Here is an 18,959-nt window from a genome sequence, read left to right as displayed (position 1 = left end):
AACAATTCCATTGTTTAGCATGTGATGTGGCTACATCACGAGGGCGCGTCATAGATAAGATTACAATAGAATTTTTCGCCTCTCCTTGCTATAAGAGGAGGCGCACTTTCTCTGTCCGACAGGTGGGCGTCTCAGGTCAACCGCAGCTCAGGTGAGCCGCCATTTTTATGTATTACCTTAGCGGTCTTTGTAATTTGAAAGCGACCGCAAAGCAGTGCAATCTTTATAGCGCTTTCCTATTCACAAATTTCTTTAAAATGTTTAACTAATTTGTTTTAGACATACAAGGCCGTTACATTTAATTCGTGGATAGATGAAGTCCGCAAGTGAAAATGGAGGCGGTCCTTGCTAAGAAAGATGCTTGCTGTAATGTAAAAGACACATCTTTTTCCCGGGCTTAAACGATAAGTTTTCCTCCAAAGTAATCCGTGAGGTTTGGGCTTGAAACGTAACCGCTCGATATATTTTCACATCACACTTAGACATGCCCAATTTCTCAGTCGACCATGCGCCAACAAGCCATGCTTCTGAAGTTTGTGTTCATTTACCTCTTAAAATTGTTATATATCCATTGGCTCGCGCCGTGCGTATCTAGGAGCGTAAGAGCGCTTCCAGCTGTACTTATTCGACCAGTTATTCATTTTGCCGTGATTTGAAGCGGTGTCGACGCATTCATCTTTTTAGCGCAAACACTACAGGACACAGAAGAAAAGAAAGACAAAGACGGCGATACTTGCAACTGATTTATTGAAGGCAGAACCACGGCATATATATCCACAGGCCTGCGCAGGTGCAGCCTAAAAAGTGCTCGCGCTAAAAAAAATGAATGCTTCGTCAGAAAAACAACTAGCCCAACATCGTATTCTTCTGAAGCGGCATCCCAGGCTGAAATAATTTGTGTGCAGCCTCACATGTTGCGCTCTGAGCTACGTTAAATAGGGATGAACTCAAAGCTAGAGTTACGTTCCGACAAATTAATTTCTTTTTCGCTTGTTCCCCTGCAGGCATGATGAAGGTCCTCCTCGTGTGTGCGCTTTTCGTGGCGGCGGCACAAAGCCGCGTGCTGCACCCGCCTCACGTGCAGCCGCTCTCCGATGAAATGATTAACTTCATCAACAACCTGAACACCACATGGAAGGTGAGCCTCAGTTTTTTCTTTGTTCGTTGTACAGCAAGCAGTCTTCAGGGTCTTATTTTTTTAAACATTACATATTTGCTACTAATTACATATATTCTTGGATTGCATGTTTTTTCTTTAAAAAGGTTTCCTGTTATGAGTGTCTGACCCGTTTTCGTTGAAAGGTTGAGAAAAACCACCTGAACGAAATTTGCCGAGAAAGCGTTTGAAGTTCTCTTTCAGGCAACCTTTGTGCTTAGCGCATATCTACATAAAACTTGTTAAAATTAGTTCCTTGTGGATCTATCTCTATAGAGGGGCTTCGTAGAGGATGATCACAATGTGGCGGCCAAACAAGGTTCCTCAGTGGCTCAAAAAAAATTTGGCTGTGGTTTAGCTCCGGTGAAACCTGGAGGATTGCGAAAGCAACATCTGCGCAGTATGTGATTAGAAATATACAAATGCAGTGCTTTACCGCTTGTCAGCATATAGCTTATAAAAGCATTTGGCTCTCGTCATGAACTAAAGTTATTCGTTCAACTTAGAAAAAAAAAACGATTTCTGCATGCCATTGCAGCTACCTTTATTTAAAGAAAACCCGTTTGAGATAAAAGTTTGGGCGCCTGTGGTATGCAGCGAGACAATTCGGGTATTCCAGCACTCAAAACACTTCGAATGGATTTCATGAAAGTCGGTTGGGCGACGTTTCCGAGGGCTTCTTACAACGTTGGGTTGAATTTTATCTCCAGGCCGGCAGGAATTTCGCCAAGAACACTCCCCTCAGCTACCTGAAGGGTCTCATGGGCGTCCACCCCGACAGCAAGAACTACAGGCTGCCGCTTCACTACCACGAAGAGATCCCCAATGACCTCCCCGAGTCCTTCGACGCCCGCGAGAAATGGTCCCACTGCAACAGCATCCACGTCATCCGCGACCAGTCGACCTGCGGATCTTGTTGGGTAAGCGCCTAGGAATAACAGGGTCGTCGTTTGTCTCTGCTTGTTCTGAAAAAAAAAAGGAATGCGCGGCTTCTTCCACACACCAAAACTCAGAATAAATTTCAAGCGCATTGCGCTAACGTCGCGGTCCTGTATGTCTTAGCTGCTGTCTTCAGAAAGGAACCATTTGGGAACTGTTACCAGGAATTCGGGACAGCTCGCTACTTGACTTTTATTCCACAGTGAGGTGCATGCAAGAATGTAAGGGCGGTATTTATTTAAAATTCAGGTCTGCAGCGGTGGTTCTACCTGTGTGGCTCTTTATCTGCGCAGCCTATGTTAGGCCGCTAGGGCCTTTTTCAATTTTTTTTGAAATCTTAAACATTGTAACTATTACAGTAAAATATTATTCTATTTGAATCAAATATATACAATGTCTTTTGAGGCAATATGAAATCCACTTCATGTAACGATATGTTCAGGAGCCAAACCGGTGGAGCTATCAAGAACTGAACGAGTAAAGTTCTTTAGGAGCCAATATCAAATTTACCTCAAAACAAGACGCATCCAGGAAAGAAAGAACAAGAATGGAGCCAAGGTTTACCACATCACTAAGAGGAAGTGCCCCTCCGGTTTGAAGTCTATCAGGGCTTACTCTTCCCTGAGGTGAAAAATCATTCGGCTGTAAAGGAATGTGGTAAAAATAAGACTCACAAAGCCGGGGACTTCGAAGTCAAGTTCGCAATACGACCACGGCTCGAGATATACGTGTGTGCGCGGACGCACTGACTTATACCTTACAGCTTGAGGTGGAGCAACCGCGTTATGAAATGCCTATTTCTAGTGAATTTCTACTTTTTCTCTTCGACAAACACGGCACTGAAAAATGTAGATCTGTCCTGTCTCGATCAGGTTCAAAAAAGAAAGCGATTAGAGTTGTCAGCTTTTCAAATATCTTTTATTTCACTTCCAAAATCCTGAGAATTTTCGTTGTTCCGTTGATACGCATAGCATAAAATTTGAAGAGTTTTGAAATATGAGTGAGGCATCGAGACGCCGCTGCCTTTCTCGTGGCGGAAGATCACCTGGAACCTTAACACTGCTGAAAAATAGAGCCCGTTGCTGATGTGGTTAGTTAAACCAAAACAAAAGACTTCTAGCTTTGGGGCTGCAAAGGCTGCAAGGCTTCAGCGCTTGCTAGGAGCTGTCCCAAATTCCTGATAACGACTTGCTTTAAAAACGCCAGGCCTGCTGTAATATCTGAAGCTTGTAGCTGCTGGGTCATGAGTTGCTATGAATGCTCAAGGTATAAGAACACAATAAGAGCAGTCAGAGGAGCAGCGCAGCTTGCATAGGGCGGCATTCATAACGCGTAAAAAATGCGTTACACACAGGCTGCCCAACAAACTACGTTTTTCGAACACGTTCTGTTTTGAACATTGTGCCGTGAGGTGTACGCTCTAGCTACGACAGTTGAAATTTTGCATCTTCACTTTAGCTTTATTACATTACAAAAAGCTGGTGTCGAGATTGTTGTGGCTTGAAACAGAGCAAGCATTTGCCGGTCCATGTGAGTCGAAGCAGTACGATAAGAACACTTCCTTCGCTGGCAGTGAGGGATTACCCTCCAAGTATGAGTGAGAATGAAGTTTGTTAATTTTTTTCAATACACTTTTGCTTCTACTAATGACCCCTTAAATGTGCGTTAGATTTCAGTGAAAGATTAAGCGAAGAGCTAGATAAAGCGGGAACTAAGAGTACCTGTTCTTATTGCTCAATCCTCTTTAATCCTGCTCACTGGTCGCTTTCCTTTTTCATTACAGGCTTGCCATCGCGAGTACAGTCACATTTAGATTTGATTCAGAAAGTCAAGTGTGCTCGTGCACCATTATTGAAATATACAATAAGATTACTTCTTGTAGTATAAAAGGTTTTAGAAGAGGGAATGTGAGAATCGGCTTTTTTTCCGAAGCAACACGACTAAGAACTTAGGAGTAGATACACTGTGAGGATTCAATACATCTCTTCACCGAGTATCAAATAATTAATGTGGGTTTTTATAATTGATTTGCTGCAAGCATTTTACGAAACCTTCTACGTGCTTAATTCACAGTGCCCAAAATGAAGGCTTCTTTTGTCTTCGTGGCAAGATTGATTTCAATGGTTTCTTTTATTGGTATCATCACAGGGATTGAAAAATTTCGTTGTTAAGTACAAATGCGCAATGTAAAGAAATTTTCAGTCATCCATTGCATTGGAGGCGGTTAGGGAACGTGTCCCCGCCTCCAGTAAATACTTTGGCCAAAACGAATATCACACGAAATAGTGAACCTTCCGTCATAGCAAAGATTTTGACTGAGAAAGTGTCGACGCTGACTAAACTCGGCTTTAATATACTGCAGGCTTTTGGAGCCACTGAAGCCATGTCCGACCGAGTCTGCATCCAGAGCAAAGGAAAAGTACAGGTGAACATCTCGGCCGAAGACCTCCTCACTTGCTGCCATAGCTGCGGTGACGGGTGAGATATCAGTAGTTTTATTCCAGTTCAGCAATTTTACTCTTCCTTATTTTTCTTTTAGTTTTAATCTCGACTGAATGCAATTTTTGTAGGAGATCTTTCTCCGAAACCAGAATCGTAGAAACATTATTATCGGTCCTCTTCTAAGAGCAGGCGCAATAATTTTGGAATAAAAAAATCAGCTAACATACATTTCGTACTTTCTCGACCACTGAAAATACCAGGTAGCTTCTTGTTGCCGTAAGAAATAAACGCTGTGAAAAACAACAAATTATATTTATTTACAGCGCTTCGAAGAAAACGTGACAACAATGCATTCCGTTAAGCACAACACTCTTGGCGCCACTCCCCTACTGGCATTTGTTCTTTTTTTTTTAAAAGACTTAAATGCCGACAACTTCTCTTGACCGTGGTTCCTCTATATTGCCCTTAGGCTACCTATCTGCCATAAGTGTTTGGAATTTATTGAGTAAAGGAAGTTAAAACCTGCCTTAAAGCAAAACTCGCTTAGGTTTCGGTCGTTCAAAATATTGCATTACACGCACTCTCTGACTCCCTAGCGAAGATTTTGAGTCTCCACGGTTCTTTAACACTTTTGATTATCATGTTACAAAATTCTTCTTCGTCAGATGCAACGGTGGTTACCCGTCGGCTGCCTGGGAGTATTACAAGTCGGACGGCATCGTCACCGGCGGTCTGTACGGCACCGACGACGGCTGCCAGCCCTACTACTTCCCCCCATGCGAGCACCACACCGTGGGTCCACTCCCCAACTGCACAGAAACCAAGCCAACGCCTAAGTGCGTCAAGACCTGCCGCAAGGGTTACGAGAAGAGCTACAGCGAAGACAAGCACTACGGTAAGTAGCCGAACCGAATATACTAGACATACTGGGCTGACAGGCACCTCAATTCTGGTATGTTTTCGGAATGTGAAACAGCTGAAACACTTATTTGATGTCGAATTAGAAAATAGCTATTCTCTGATTTCGATGGCACAAATGGCGGCTGAGAAATTGTTGGATAGAGAATATTGCCAGAAATTAGTGCGACTTTTGATGTTTTTTCATGCAAAGCATCCTTTCACCGCGGTGGAATGGGTCCAATAATCGGTGCAGCGACTCGAGCCAGCACTTGAGTCGTCAGGATACTCGTATCCGTTTCCTGCAACGAAATTCGCTTCAACAGAGGCAATTACTTGCGGAGAAGCTCTGCTAAATCTGTGGAACGAGTAAAGAGTCAAGTTGGCGCAGATAATACTCAGAGGGAAAAATAATGCGTCATCTACCGCGAGCAATTATATACTACTTCGTTGGCTTTGAATACGATAGGATTTTTTTTTTTTTTCACTTAACAAGTTTTTCGCTCTGTCATGCGAAAATTAGCATTCACTGAACACTATTTCTCATCGCAATGTGGTGGCCTTTTCGATGTAAGGTGCATTTATACTTCTATGGTGTTCATTTTTTTAGTAAAGAATTTTCTCGCACACGTCGTCTGTCATTACAGGATCTTCATCTAGCATGGCGACGAATAAAAGTAGCAATCATAGGTCGCTTGCTTCTCGTTGTCGTAGCCCTTTCGATTTAAATGTTTTGCAAATAATATGGTGTTCAGCAAGTAGGAGTAAACAGCCATAAAAAGTGCGGTCTTAGTTCAAGGTGGCATGACAGGTACTGGATGCGCACGAGATGACATATAACGAAATTCCTTTAGGTTAACGTTAGAACTGATTCCATGGAAATCGAAACAGTCAGTGCAAACCAAACCAAAATAGAGGTACAGTTGGCGTTCTTTTGAAGTGGGATCCTGTAATAAAAGTATTATGACATGGTTTGGTTCAGTCATTGATTTCTAAAGCCTACTTAGCTTCAGCTGGTACCGTTATCAACAACCTTACTAATTATTAGTGCATCTGCCACTTTTTCTACAGCAAAGAAAGTCTACAGCATCGTTGGTGACGAGACTCAGATTAAAACCGAAATCTTCAAGCACGGACCAGTGGAAGCCGACTTCACTGTCTACGCTGACTTCCTCCAGTACAAGAGCGGTGAGTGCACATTCTTTTTTACAGCGAAGGTCACCGGTCACGTGAGCTGGTCTAATAGGTTCGGTGTTTCTCTCCCACCGAGCGTTTGCAGCGGTTGCACTGAGCGGTTGCAAATTGCAAGTGCTCAATGAGTGGGAGCTGAGTCTGGATTCCCTCTGCACAAACTGCACCGACGCATAGCTTGCAGGTTTTAAAATAAAAATCCGTACACACTAAAAAAAATCACCCCTCATAATGGCGAAAGCTTAATACCAGTACACGATTCTTTCGATGTCTAATCTCCTCTGTAGCAGCATATATAGTCACGCGTCAGTTGCTGCTGAGTAGTGACTGAACCCCAGTCCAAGCATCTGCCAACTTACGCCAGAGATGCGTAAGGCAGCGTTTTCGCTTTACTAATGAGACGAATCTTAGCAAGGCCTACATTACCAAAAAAATCCTGGGCCCTATTTAGCGAAGCAAATTGGATAGTCTAGTTCCCAGTCTAGTCTTATTCGCAGACAAGACTCTCAGTTGGTTTTCAAGAAAAGAAGAGCGCATGACAGGTTTATTTTTCGGTCGACACCTCAACGGCACTGTAAGGAAAAAATACACGAGCGCTGGCACAGAAGTTCAGTTTTAGTAAGCCTTCTCGATTTTCCTTTTCCTCATAACGATCTGGTGGTGTCCACCTAAAAAATGCGGTAGTTATGCGTTTTTATTTTCCACAAAACCAAGGGACGGTTTATGCTACGAATAAGAGACGAGAGTGGGAACTAACCTGGCTAGTTTGCTTCGTGCAAACGGGCTCTGGTTCCTTGCCACACTGCAAACTAGCAGCGGCGACAGCCGAAGCTCTGCATGCTACGCTGGACGCTTTCTGAACAAAGACTATATGCAGTCAGAACACCAGAATCAATCCTGGATTTTTTTTCCGGACCGCAATATCAGGGTTAAGATAACTAATGCGTGGGACAGTCGACAGTCGATTTCTGTCTGGATCTACAAAATCCAGGAAAGTGCAATTTTAGTTGATTATTTATGGTTTAGCGTTGTATTGGTGCAATATAAACTCGCTAGCTTCGTGGCAGCGGCTTCTAATGTATTCGACTGCTGAACACGAGGACCTGGAATGAAGTGTCGACCGCGACAGTCACATTTCGATGGACGCGAAATGCAAAAGACGGCCTTGTGCAGGGCGATGTCAGTGCTTGTTAAAGAAGCCGGCCAGGTTGGCATCTCTGTGAAACGCGAGCGCAGAGCCCCAAATAGAGCATGGCACGAATCGGACAAACCCTGCTGTTCTGACACTTTGCGACACATATGCTCGCTAAAGAACCCCGGGTGGTCGAAATTTCCAAAACCCTTCGCTACGGCGTTCCTCATAGCCTGAGTCGCTTTGGGACGCTAAACCCCATCAAAGCAGACAAACAAACAAAGCATAACACTCCACTCACTTGGTCCAGTTCCGAAGTTATGCCAGCTTCAAGCTCTGGGAACCGACAACCGCATCCTTTGGCTGGCGTGCCTTCTTAGAAATGTCAGCGCAGAAGTCGTGTTCTTTCCGTAGGGACAGTGCCGCTTTGTAATTGTGGCAGCCGTTTCAAAACAAATGTGAGTAATGAAATACAAAAAAGAGAAATGCAATACAGCTGAATACAATAGCAGATCGAGCGACTTCTTTTTCTTGTCTCTCTGCTTCCTATGCCGCGATTTGAGTTACTCGAACGCGTGCGCGACCACTGGGCTCTCTCCCCAATTACGGCTGTTGTTATGAAACAGCGCATGCAAAAAGCTCGATTTTAAGTGGCTTCATACACACTCAACAAAGTACATGCATAAAACCAAGCTTCCGCCACGTGCAGACGCGGGTTCGATCCCGGCCGCGGCGGTTGAATTTCTTTGGAGGAGAAATTCGAGGCCCGTGTACTGTGCGATGTCAGTGCACGTTAAAGAACCCCAGGTGGTCGAAATTTCCGGAGCCCTCCACTACGGCGTCTCTCATAGCCTTAGTCGCTTTGGGACGTTAAACCCCATAAATCAACCAACCAACCAACCAGCGTGCAGTAAATATGAAGCGGTGCGCATTGTAGTAGCTAAACAGCGTACAACTGCTGCGTTCCGTTTTAAAATAGGTGTCTACCAGAGGCACAGCGGTGATGAGCTGGGTGGCCACGCTATCCGGATCCTTGGATGGGGCAAGGAGGACGGCGTTCCCTACTGGCTCGTGGCGAACTCCTGGAACGAGGACTGGGGTGACAAAGGTGAGCGCTGCTAAATAAAGTGGCAAAGTTTTCATATTCGTTACGTATAGTTCATAGTAAAGCTGCGATACTGAGGGATATTACCCTGGTATCAAAAATTCTGCTTTCTGTAGGCACCACTTGTCTCGTTTGTATAGGCCTGAAAATATGCATGTAATGCAGGTGTGCTATATGCAAGCGCGGTTTCGAGTGCTCTATTATGAGAGGGTATAAACTGGCGCGCATAGACCCCGCATACGTTAACCGCTACAGAGACCAATCGTAATTCATTCTATGCTTCAGAACATATGGAATATTGCGCCTGTGAACATAGATTCAAATGCGTGCTCCAGCTTGTATCCATTACCAAGGAAAATCCGGTGCTGTATTTGCAATTTTCTTTGCAGGGTACTTCAAGATCCTCCGTGGTAACGACGAATGCGGTATCGAGGACGACATCAACGCTGGAATTCCGAAGGAATAAACTGTCTGCTGTGTTCTGATATAATTGAAAAACGAGTTTTCTCTCACAAGTTTCATGTCAATTGCTAAAAATTATGCGCATTCATAAATTTGTTCCTTAAAAGCGTGCATATACTTATAAAGAGACCGCGCAGCAACCGAAGTGCTGCTTCGCTGTCCCTTCATTCGAGCGAATATGGCTTCCAAAAGCAGATTTTCAGTGAAAACCTACATCATGATCTTTCAAATTTTACACCTTCGAAGATTGCTTGCGTGCATGTTTGAATGTAGTCTCTGAAGCAGCGATCTAACGCATCGCAAAGTGCGAAAACCGACGAGATTGAGGCTGTGAGCTGCGGGTGAGGATTCATTATCTTCATCAATAGGCTACGTCCACAGTAGGATAAGTGCCTCTACAATAACCCTCCCAATTGACCCTGCCCTGTGGCGGCAATGGCCGAGATAACCAGAGCGAACTTCCTAATCTCATACGACCACCTGACTTCATACTGCCACTGCTGTGTTTTTCTCTTAATCAACGCTGTTACCCTTTGGGACAACCGGCTATCTTAACATGAAACTCATGCCCATTCGTTTATTTTATTTTATATCCACAATTAAATCACTTGCTCTAGTTGTTTCAATGACACACTCGGCTGGGGTTAGCCTTGCGTTAATCTCGCGGCAAAGGCTGCACCGTAGCTATGTACAGAATAAAAATTAAAGCAAGAATTTGTAGCATGGTTCTCTGACCTAGCAACCTGCGTTTTTCCTCAATTAACCGCCAAGAGTCTTCAACTAGCGCCGTCACAAAACGGTCCCTTGGTGATGAAGAAAGTCGCCTTCACATGAGGGCTGTTGACGGCTTTCAAAGAAGCCTATTCACTTTTACCTGATTCTGCACCCAGAAGCAACTCGACAGTGTGATAGCGGTGTGTTCGGCGTTAGTCGTAAAACATGGTCACCGTCGCTTTAGAACGCACGGAGAACTTTGTCGACAAAAAACGGAAGGCCTAAATAACAATCTCGAACATCGTAGGGACTGACTAGTATGGTTACAATCATTTCAGGGGATTTTGGTCGTCTCTGGCATGACAAATGAATTTAGTCACATGCGTGCGGCCTTGAACAACGAAAACCAAGGAACCAACATTACACTGCTTAGCGAGACTATGGAAAGACGTTTATTATCCTCACGTTATTTCAGGATGCCGAAAGCGTTCCTCCTAGCTGTCGGGTTCCCGTACTAATAAACATTGTGTGGCAGAGAATCATTTGCCAATGCTGCTCTGCCGAGAAAAGCGAGCAGGACCTGTTTGTCCGCGTTGTGCCATTTTTATCGCACATTAGATAATGTTGTAAATTCCCGGAAGCAAAACATATTCAACAAGGCGGTGACGGTGCCACTCCAGTTTTACACATCAACGCAGGAGGACGAGAAGGGACCCGAACAGACGTACTCTGGAAGAGTGGCGCCTTACGGACACGAATGTTTTAACAACAAGCGGCCGGTCTTTTACATGTGTGAGTGTGGGACCGCAGCGCCATCCTTGGGGAGGGAGCGAAAGTTTTCCGCCGAGAGGCCTTTTCGCCCTCTTTCTCTAATCGGCCTTCTCTCAAAGCCCCTAAAAGATCACGTATGACAACGAAGTGTATCGTGGCATGTATGTGCTTTTTGCACGCGTTATCAGAAATTATAATTCCGTGCATTATCAAATGCACAGCTCGAGTGATATCTTGATGAACACTGAGAAGACACTGGCAGCAGTTATTTTTTGTGACTCGTTTGGAGAGCAACCGGCGCTTCTATGCCGGTCCCGTAGGAGGGCTTAGAGAGTCTCGTTGAATCTCGTTAAATCTCGTGCAGTGCCCGGATGTTGGCTCTCGGTCTCGGCGTGACGTCACCACACTGCCGACAACGGGAGCTAAAAGCATTTCATGCTTAAAAGTGTTTTGCGAGCTCTCAGGGTGTGCTCCTGTAAAGGTACACTTAGCTGAGCTTTTCTCTGAAGTACGGCCCCGCGGCAAGAGGCTCCAGCCCCTAGACCAGAAAAGGCGACGTTCAGGTACCTTCAAAGAAAATTTTCCGAAAAAAGTATATTGATGCAGAAAGAAAAGATACATAAAGGGAAGACAGACTCTTGCCAGATGTCCAGAAAGGATTTCGGTGCGATTTATCGGCTTTGACGAAGCTGCTTACCACATGTCATCACTTATTTTTCGTGATTAATAACAAAGTATCGATGCCATTTAATTTTGCTTACGCTAGGGCTTTTAGTAAAATGTCCTGTTGCAAATAATTGCAGAAAATTTACGCCAGTAGAATAAGCGGTAGACTTATATAAGGTATCAAACCGGTATCAATAAATTGAAGTTTACACAGACTGCTCAGTGACCATAAAAGGACGCTGCAGATTTCAGTTACAGCGTCAGTTTTATTCCTTATTTATATTAATAGCCTTGTGAATGTCATAGACACTCATCTTCAGATAAAGCCTTGATGAGATTGCTGCGTTTCTAATCTTCCCTAAAAGCTGTACAGTGCCAGCTAGATTAGGCTCAACCAAAAGTTTACAGGCGTTCCTCCGCTTGGTGGAGTGATTCCTATTTGTCATTGGTGATTTGTATCATCCGGGCTGTTCTTCAGGTTCTATCTCTAAATTTTCACCCAGGTCATTAGCAAAAACTACCGATGTCGTCTGAATCTGACACATCCCCGTCACTTTCTTGCAAAAGGATCTCGATCTTTTGGTCAGTGAAGCATCTGGCTGACAGCCACGAAAGAGCATTTGGACCCACAGTACCCGATTAAAAACATTAAAGTTAAAAAAGCACGTAACGAAAAACAGCAGCAACGCTTACACATTAAAGTACTTTAAAATTGCGCACTCACCTTTAAAAACAACTCTGCCACTTTAAAATCAAGGTTCTGGAGAATATTATTTTCAGAAAAAAAAAATTATTCGTCGTACACACTCACGACTGCTTACATGTGAGAATGGGAAAGCATTATATGTAGGCCTGCACAAGGTAGATGAACAGATTAGTGTTGCGCATACTTCCTATGCTGCTTTGCTCAGTGACTACAAAGCCAGCGCGACGCACATTTACAGCGTGATTGCACTGCGTCACCACCTGGAATTCCGATGCACAGTACTCTGCTCATGTTGACGTAGAATGGTTATGCAGGCACTGCCAACGGTCGGACACTGGCGGGCAAAAATCTTGATTCTCAAGTCCACACAATGAATGGTCGTTTTCCGCGGATGCGTTGATCACGATGACGCGGAACCGAATTTCAATTCGGTGCCGCGTCAAAAGATGCTCTGACATCCTCCCAATTTGGTGCCATGGACGGGGACAGGCGGATGGTTGCCAATCGGATATAATGCTTTCGCATTAGAAAACACATTACACACCACGAGCACGGCAGCGAGCGCCTTTGCTGGGAGATCCCATCTTGGAACGCGCTTCGCGTTTCTCTTAGGGTGCCTGGATGCGCGCCCTCGCCCCCGCTCCATCCAGGCACCCTAGTTTCTCTGGGCTAGGAGTGCCATCTCGCGGAGCGCATACAAGGTAAACTTCCCGCGGAGGGCAATTTGAATCTTGAGTTGAAACAAGCATGTGTTAGCCAAGTACACGCGCTAAAACAAGTGCAGGTAGGGGTCGCAGAGAGTAAGGAGATTAAAGCACGCCTTTCTAGCAAGTAACGCGGCAACTTAAAGCATGGGTCGCCCCGTATCTGGAGTGCGGGTTGTGTTGGTGGTACCTTTGCACTGATAAAACATTGCTAACCTAGAAAGATGTAAGAGAACTGTGTTATAGGTTCAGTTAGAACAGATATAAACACACTCATGCCGTGACATCAGTGATTAATTACGAATAGAAATATCAGCACGAATGATGGAACAATAAGGAAGGGTCACAAACACGGATGCTCTTTCTTATTGTCTTGTCTGTCGCGCTGTTATTTACACGTGTGACGAACCAATTGGCCCGGCTAATTACACTCCAGAATGATTAATTATTGTTGCCTTGATGCACTACAATCGAGATATGCCGAAAACTTATAAAAATACTTGTATTTATTGTTTAACAGAAAAGTAGAAATTAACAATCAGAACTTCGTTAGCCCTCAGATTATGATCGAAGTCACGTTTTGATAACGGGAAAAGATTCCGGAAAATCATGTGCTTAATAACAGGCAAAGTTTCTTTTCCTGGGAAATTTATACGAATGGAAAAGCTTAGCGAAATATTTTGTGGATACACTCAGTGCTTTTACAACGGGAAAATTATCCGAAAAAATTGCTCGCTTGATAATTCCATTTTATTTTCCGGAGCTTTACACGAATGGTAAAGGCTAGCGAAGCATATTGCGAATACTCCTAGTGTTCAAGCGCCTATGGCAAATTCAGAGAAAATGCACGTTTGAAACGGCTGCTATATTTAGTTCTGTGGTGGCTCTTAATACCACGATAGGATCGATTTTAATGCGATAATATTATATGACTCAACGGCAACGAAACCCGGCGTCGACGTTGACCGGCAGCAGTGGTCCCTAAAATCCTAGATGACGTCATCGTGCTGTCAAAGAAAGCCATAATTTCTTCTTAAGTCGCAGCGAATTGAACCCAGGACATTCAGATTGGGAGGCGAGCACGCGGGCCAAATGCCACAAATCTGCGCTGCTTGTGGGCGACCAAAGGCGAACCTAGCACATGCGTTCCGTACGACTGTATGTTAACGAGTAGATGTGTCATTAGAAGGGAAGAATTTTTTTAATGAATAAAAATAAAAAGCAAAGAAAGTCGTATGCCGGTAAAACACCTGCTTTTCCGTATAAAGATTGTGGGGTTTAAAATGGGGAGAATAAATCCGTTCTCCCCCGTTTAAGCACGGCTGACATAGTTCAAAACCGCGCTTACCCCACCCCGCGGTCGCGAACGCTACCGAGCGCACGCCGACCACGGCGGGCCTTGCTCTACGGGAACAAAGGAACGACACACTGGCTGACACAAACAAGGCATTTATTGCTATAGCAACAATAACGCCAGCTAGCAACAAAATACACTGAGGAATCTAGGATGTCCGACTCACCAGCACGGTTACGAGCGAACGTTCGCCCACGGTAGGGCAGAGGGAAAACTTCGAGGCCGAACGGGACAGGCTTAGCGGGAGCAAGTTCCGACCAAGAGGCGCCCGTCGACGAAGAGCGAAGCCGCGAGCGAAACGTCCGCCTGCTTCCCGGTCCCAGGGAGAAGAGACCCGGCTATCCCCCGCGCGAGCGCAGCAAAACGCCATCCGTGGCGCTGGTGTCGCTGCGACGCGAGCGCCCTCCCCTGTTAGTTAGAGGAACCAAACTGAGAAGGGTGCGTTGCGGGAGAGATAACTACCGGGAACTAGAGCGTTGAGGGAAAGCGAACGCAGGGGACGAAGGCGTCCCCACATCCCCCCAACCTTAAATAGACCCCCGCGCCTGCAAGTTACATGCTATGGAGGAGTCTCCTGGTCTTCATGCACTTGAGGCAGGCCTTGCAGCGGAGGTCACGCCGACAGCGTGCACGCAGTCTTCCGCGGTATTCCGAAGGCGGCGTGAAGGTCTCCGCTGGGACGACTCGCATGGCCCGCTGACTATGTGCCCGCAGGCCCGCGAAGAGGAGGGCCGGTTGACCACTGCAGGCCAAGATTCCGCAGTAGTCGTCAGGGCAACAGCAGCCTGAGGTGGCTGCTGTCTGGTCTCGCCACGGCTGCCCCGGATGGATGCGGCGAACAGGATACAGGCCGCTCCGTCGCAGCAGGCGGCAGCGAGACGATGTGCACAAGACAGCAAGCCGCAGTGGCTCCGCTGGATCTGAAAGATTGCCAAAACACACTCCGCATTCCTTTAACGTAGGTCACGGGAGGGTAAACGGCGTACACAAGAGCCTCGTGGCTCAATGCTCAACTCGCTAGCAAAACGTGTCGGGCGGCTTTGCAACGCAAAGTTCGAGTGAACAAAGCCCTTTCTTGAGTTGAACGAGAATGCTCGGTTCATGCGAGGTTACAAAAAAAACGGGTGGCCAGCAAAGTGCGCCCCCTCTCAACACCACGGTCCGGTGGTCGTGTCACTTTCGACAAGGTGCAGGCAGCTATGAATAGCTTTAGGCCTCACTACCATAGTGACGGTCGATGACCCCCAACAAAAGAAAGACCCGAAACGGGTTTCGTGCGCGCAGCCGCTAGGAGACATCAGCTTTGTGGGGTGGTCCTCCCCGCTCACTGCACAAAGCAGCTTCTGAGCGATCGGCGCCCACCGTATCGGACGGTGTCGGAACGCCCGGTGCCGAGCTGCAATACCAGCGAGCTCGTAACGGCACCCGTGGCCAGGCCACCCGGCTCCCGGAGCCGCGACTCCCAGAGTCGAAAAAGAGACAGCGAGAAAATATATACAGAAAACTCGGGCCACCCACGCGGCTTCCGTACTCACTCGCTTCGGGCTCGGCAACTCCGCGGGCGCTAGGCCTCGCGCTCCCTCGATGCGGACCAAGTGGTTCTTGAAGCAACTCCAGGAAGAAAAACTTGACAAAAAAAACATGCTGAGCATGTCGAAAAGTTCAAACATGCTGCAGCGCAATACACCTCGCACTCAAGAAGGCATGCCGCAGGTCCTAGCGATCAAAATTCACACTAGGCCTACCACTTGTCAAGTCCAGACAAAGAGCGTTCCTCGAACCGAACCGACAGTCGTCCAATGTTCCAAGAGCAGGCCCCACGTTGGGCTGCCAGATGTGGGGTTTAAAGTGGGGAGAATAAATCCGTTCTCCCCCGTTTAAGTACGGCTGACATAGTTCAAAACCGCGCTTACCCCACCCCGTGGTCGCGAACGCTACCGAGCGCACGCCGACCACGGCGGGCCTTGCTCTACGGGAACAAAGGAACGACACACTGGCTGACACAAACAAGGCATTTATTGCTATAGCAACAATAACGCCAGCTAGCAACAAAATACACAGGAATCTAGGATGTCCGACTCACCAGCACGGTTACGAGCGAACGTTCGCCCACGGTAGGGCAGAGGGAAAACTTCGAGGCCGAACGGGACAGGCTTAGCGGGAGCAAGTTCCGACCAAGAGGCGCCCGTCGACGAAGAGCGAAGCCGCGAGCGAAACGTCCGCTTGCTTCCCGGTCCCAGGGAGAAGAGACCCGGCTATCCCCCGCGCGAGCGCAGCAAAACGCCATCCGTGGCGCTGGTGTCGCTGCGACGCGAGCGCCCTCCCCTGTTAGTTAGAGTAACCAAACTGAGAAGGGTGCGTTGCGGGAGAGATAACTACCGGGAACTAGAGCGTTGAGAGAAAGCGAACGCAGGGGACGAAGGCGTCCCCACAAGATCACAAACCTGACTTGCTTACGCCAGCAATGAAGTTCCTGTAACGCCGAGGAGTGAAATTGAGCTCTATGGTGTATAAGCCCCCAACTGGTAACAATTGCTGGGCAAGAGCGCTTATAGAACAGAAGGAATTATCCAACATGACAGGCAATATATGCCTCTTGTCCGTTGGTTCTGCCTTACTGCTCGTTCATAGAAATGAACAACACTCGGACTTGCTCAATTTACTAATGACTTTTCAGGAGGCCCTTCATTTTTGGTTACACAACAATTGACGAAGTCGCTGACAATATGTAAGTGAATTTTACGTTGTTGAATACATCGTTAAAAAGTGTGACACAGAACATTCTTTGTTTCTAAAAAATTTAGACATGTTGTGCTGGCGCCCACATTTCGCTGGCTGGCCTCTCTGGAAACCAGCGCTGCGCGCCCGCCGTCGCGCAAAGCAGGCCCAGACTCTCTCGGACATGTCGCAGCTAGCAGCATGAATCATCCCGCCTCGCCAGCGCCCGGCGCGGACCCTTCCTCCTCCCCCTCCTCACCGTCGGTTAGAACATCTGCGACGCTTCGCCGGCCGCCCGTTCCAGACTGCAAGCCTTCAACGGCCGGGCGCCTCTCGACCATTCGTCTAATTTGAACGGTGGCCAGTTCCGTGACCTGGTTGGAGGATTTCAACTGCTGGCTGCCGCAACGGACACCGACGGCTATAAAAACGGAGCCGCGCTAAGCCCGAGCAGCAGACGAGCAGCAGAAGAGCCATCACGCCGGAGCTACGCTCGCCGCTGGGGCCGCCCTTCTTCTTTGTGCTAGCCCTTGGTGCTCTTGGCCCTTGTATCATGTAAAAGCCCTTGTACATACTGTACATAAAATTCCTTTGACTGACCGTCGCCTCGACTGTTTCTTGGCTCGGAGGCCCTGTCCCAACAGACATCAGTTTGGAAGGGAATATACGAACATGTATTTCAAGCTACATTGCTTCTAAATATCATGACGCCTTCTCCAGCAGGATTACGAACACTACCGCAGGAACAAAGATGTGAACAAATGTATAGAACACGTCATTTTTACGTAAATGATATAAGGTATTAGGTATTTATTAATATACTGAGCAACATCAATGAGCGCCCCCTTTTTTCGTATAGTAGCCCCCTTTGCCGTTCTTATGATGTTGTCTCATGTAGAGATGTGAAGGCCTGAAAAAAACACTGCAATTTTGGGAAAAAAACGGTTTTTTTTCGTTTTTTTCAGACGACAAAAAATGGAAAGAAACATCGAAAATTTCACAATGCGATTTCAAGGTCCTATGATTTCTTGCTTTCAGTTTAGGTTTTTGTTTTTGCTTTGAAAACTATAACAGTTTGCATCGTTGAACGATTGGAGAGCAGTCGTCATCGCCGGTGCCAGGTAGTGCTTTTAAAACGTTCGTGCTGCGATTACGCGGTTTGGAGGCCAGGTGACATATAAGATCCAGGCTTGACTTAAAAACACACTAGTACTTGAACTCACGGCTGAAGTAGAACAAAATAACTGCAAATTCTACAGCGCGACACACACGGCATAAATAACATAGGCTGCTGTGCACGTAAGCGGTTCTAGCCAAATACAAGCCTAGCTTCTTGATCTCCAACGTAGCAGAGTACAGGACATCCGCAGGAATTTGACTCAGGACACGGATCTGGGACTCAGCGAACCACATGGCCCCATCTACCTGGTGGCAAGGCCTTTGCACCAACCAGCCGCTAACTCCACTGGCTTGCCGACTGCTGCAGATACCATAATAAACCGCCAGCTGCGAACGAAACTTGTCACGTCTTGGAAACGTCCATACAAGGATTTGCAACAGGCTTTCAGGGGAACGCGTTCGAAAGCTCGTTTATGTGCAGTCGAACCTAACTGTTGACACAACTTCAATACATGCTGCTGGGCGTAGTGCCGCATCCAGCGGCAATGACTCTGAATCCGATATGGAGTGACTTATAGATCACTTTTCATGTTCCCTTTGTCGGTGCAATAGAACAAGAAGTTCGTTCCACAAATACGATATTTATATCTCCATATTCGCCTGTAGTGCAAATCATTATTTATCTTCTCGGTGCAATGGAACAAGAAGTTCGTTTCAGAATATGACATCTATTACTGCATATTCGACTGAACTTCGGAGCATTATTATTGATCGTTGTGCTGTTGCAAATAAATCTGTTTTTAATACGTTTTGCAAAATTTCCAATTTTTCATGAAAAAAACCCTGAAAAGAATGGTTTTTTTCATGCCATTCAAAATTTCTT

At 46.4% G+C, this 18,959-nt stretch overlaps 1 protein-coding gene across 1 annotated transcript; it reads left to right on the top strand.

Annotated features, from left to right (window-relative positions):
• LOC149342695 (cathepsin B-like) lies at positions 1-9,360 on the top strand. The gene is made up of 8 exons (XM_089545161.1): positions 1-151; positions 1,005-1,138; positions 1,867-2,076; positions 4,458-4,573; positions 5,203-5,432; positions 6,506-6,622; positions 8,737-8,865; positions 9,252-9,360. The coding sequence occupies exons 2-8, from the start codon at positions 1,007-1,009 to the stop codon at positions 9,326-9,328; spliced, it is 1,011 nt and encodes a 336-aa protein (XP_089401287.1). The 5' UTR covers positions 1-151; positions 1,005-1,006; the 3' UTR covers positions 9,329-9,360.
• Positions 9,361-18,959: the final 9,599 nt, after the last annotated feature.

This window comes from Amblyomma mixtum, chromosome 5 (assembly GCF_055824585.1).
Source record: "Amblyomma mixtum isolate Tamu chromosome 5, ASM5582458v1, whole genome shotgun sequence".
NCBI lineage: Eukaryota > Metazoa > Arthropoda > Arachnida > Ixodida > Ixodidae > Amblyomma > Amblyomma mixtum.
Note: the sequence above shows the minus strand (reverse complement) of the source record. Positions and strands in the feature narration are given on the sequence as shown.

Excerpts from the sequence above, each read along its gene's own strand:
- LOC149342695 (XM_089545161.1), top strand. The coding sequence starts at position 1,007 with ATGATGAAGGTCCTCCTCGTGTGTGCGCTTTTCGTGGCGGCGGCACAA. Across the intron at positions 6,623-8,736 it reads CTTCCTCCAGTACAAGAGCG|GTGTCTACCAGAGGCACAGC; the intron begins GTGAGTGCACAT and ends GTTTTAAAATAG. Across the intron at positions 8,866-9,251 it reads CGAGGACTGGGGTGACAAAG|GGTACTTCAAGATCCTCCGT; the intron begins GTGAGCGCTGCT and ends TTTTCTTTGCAG.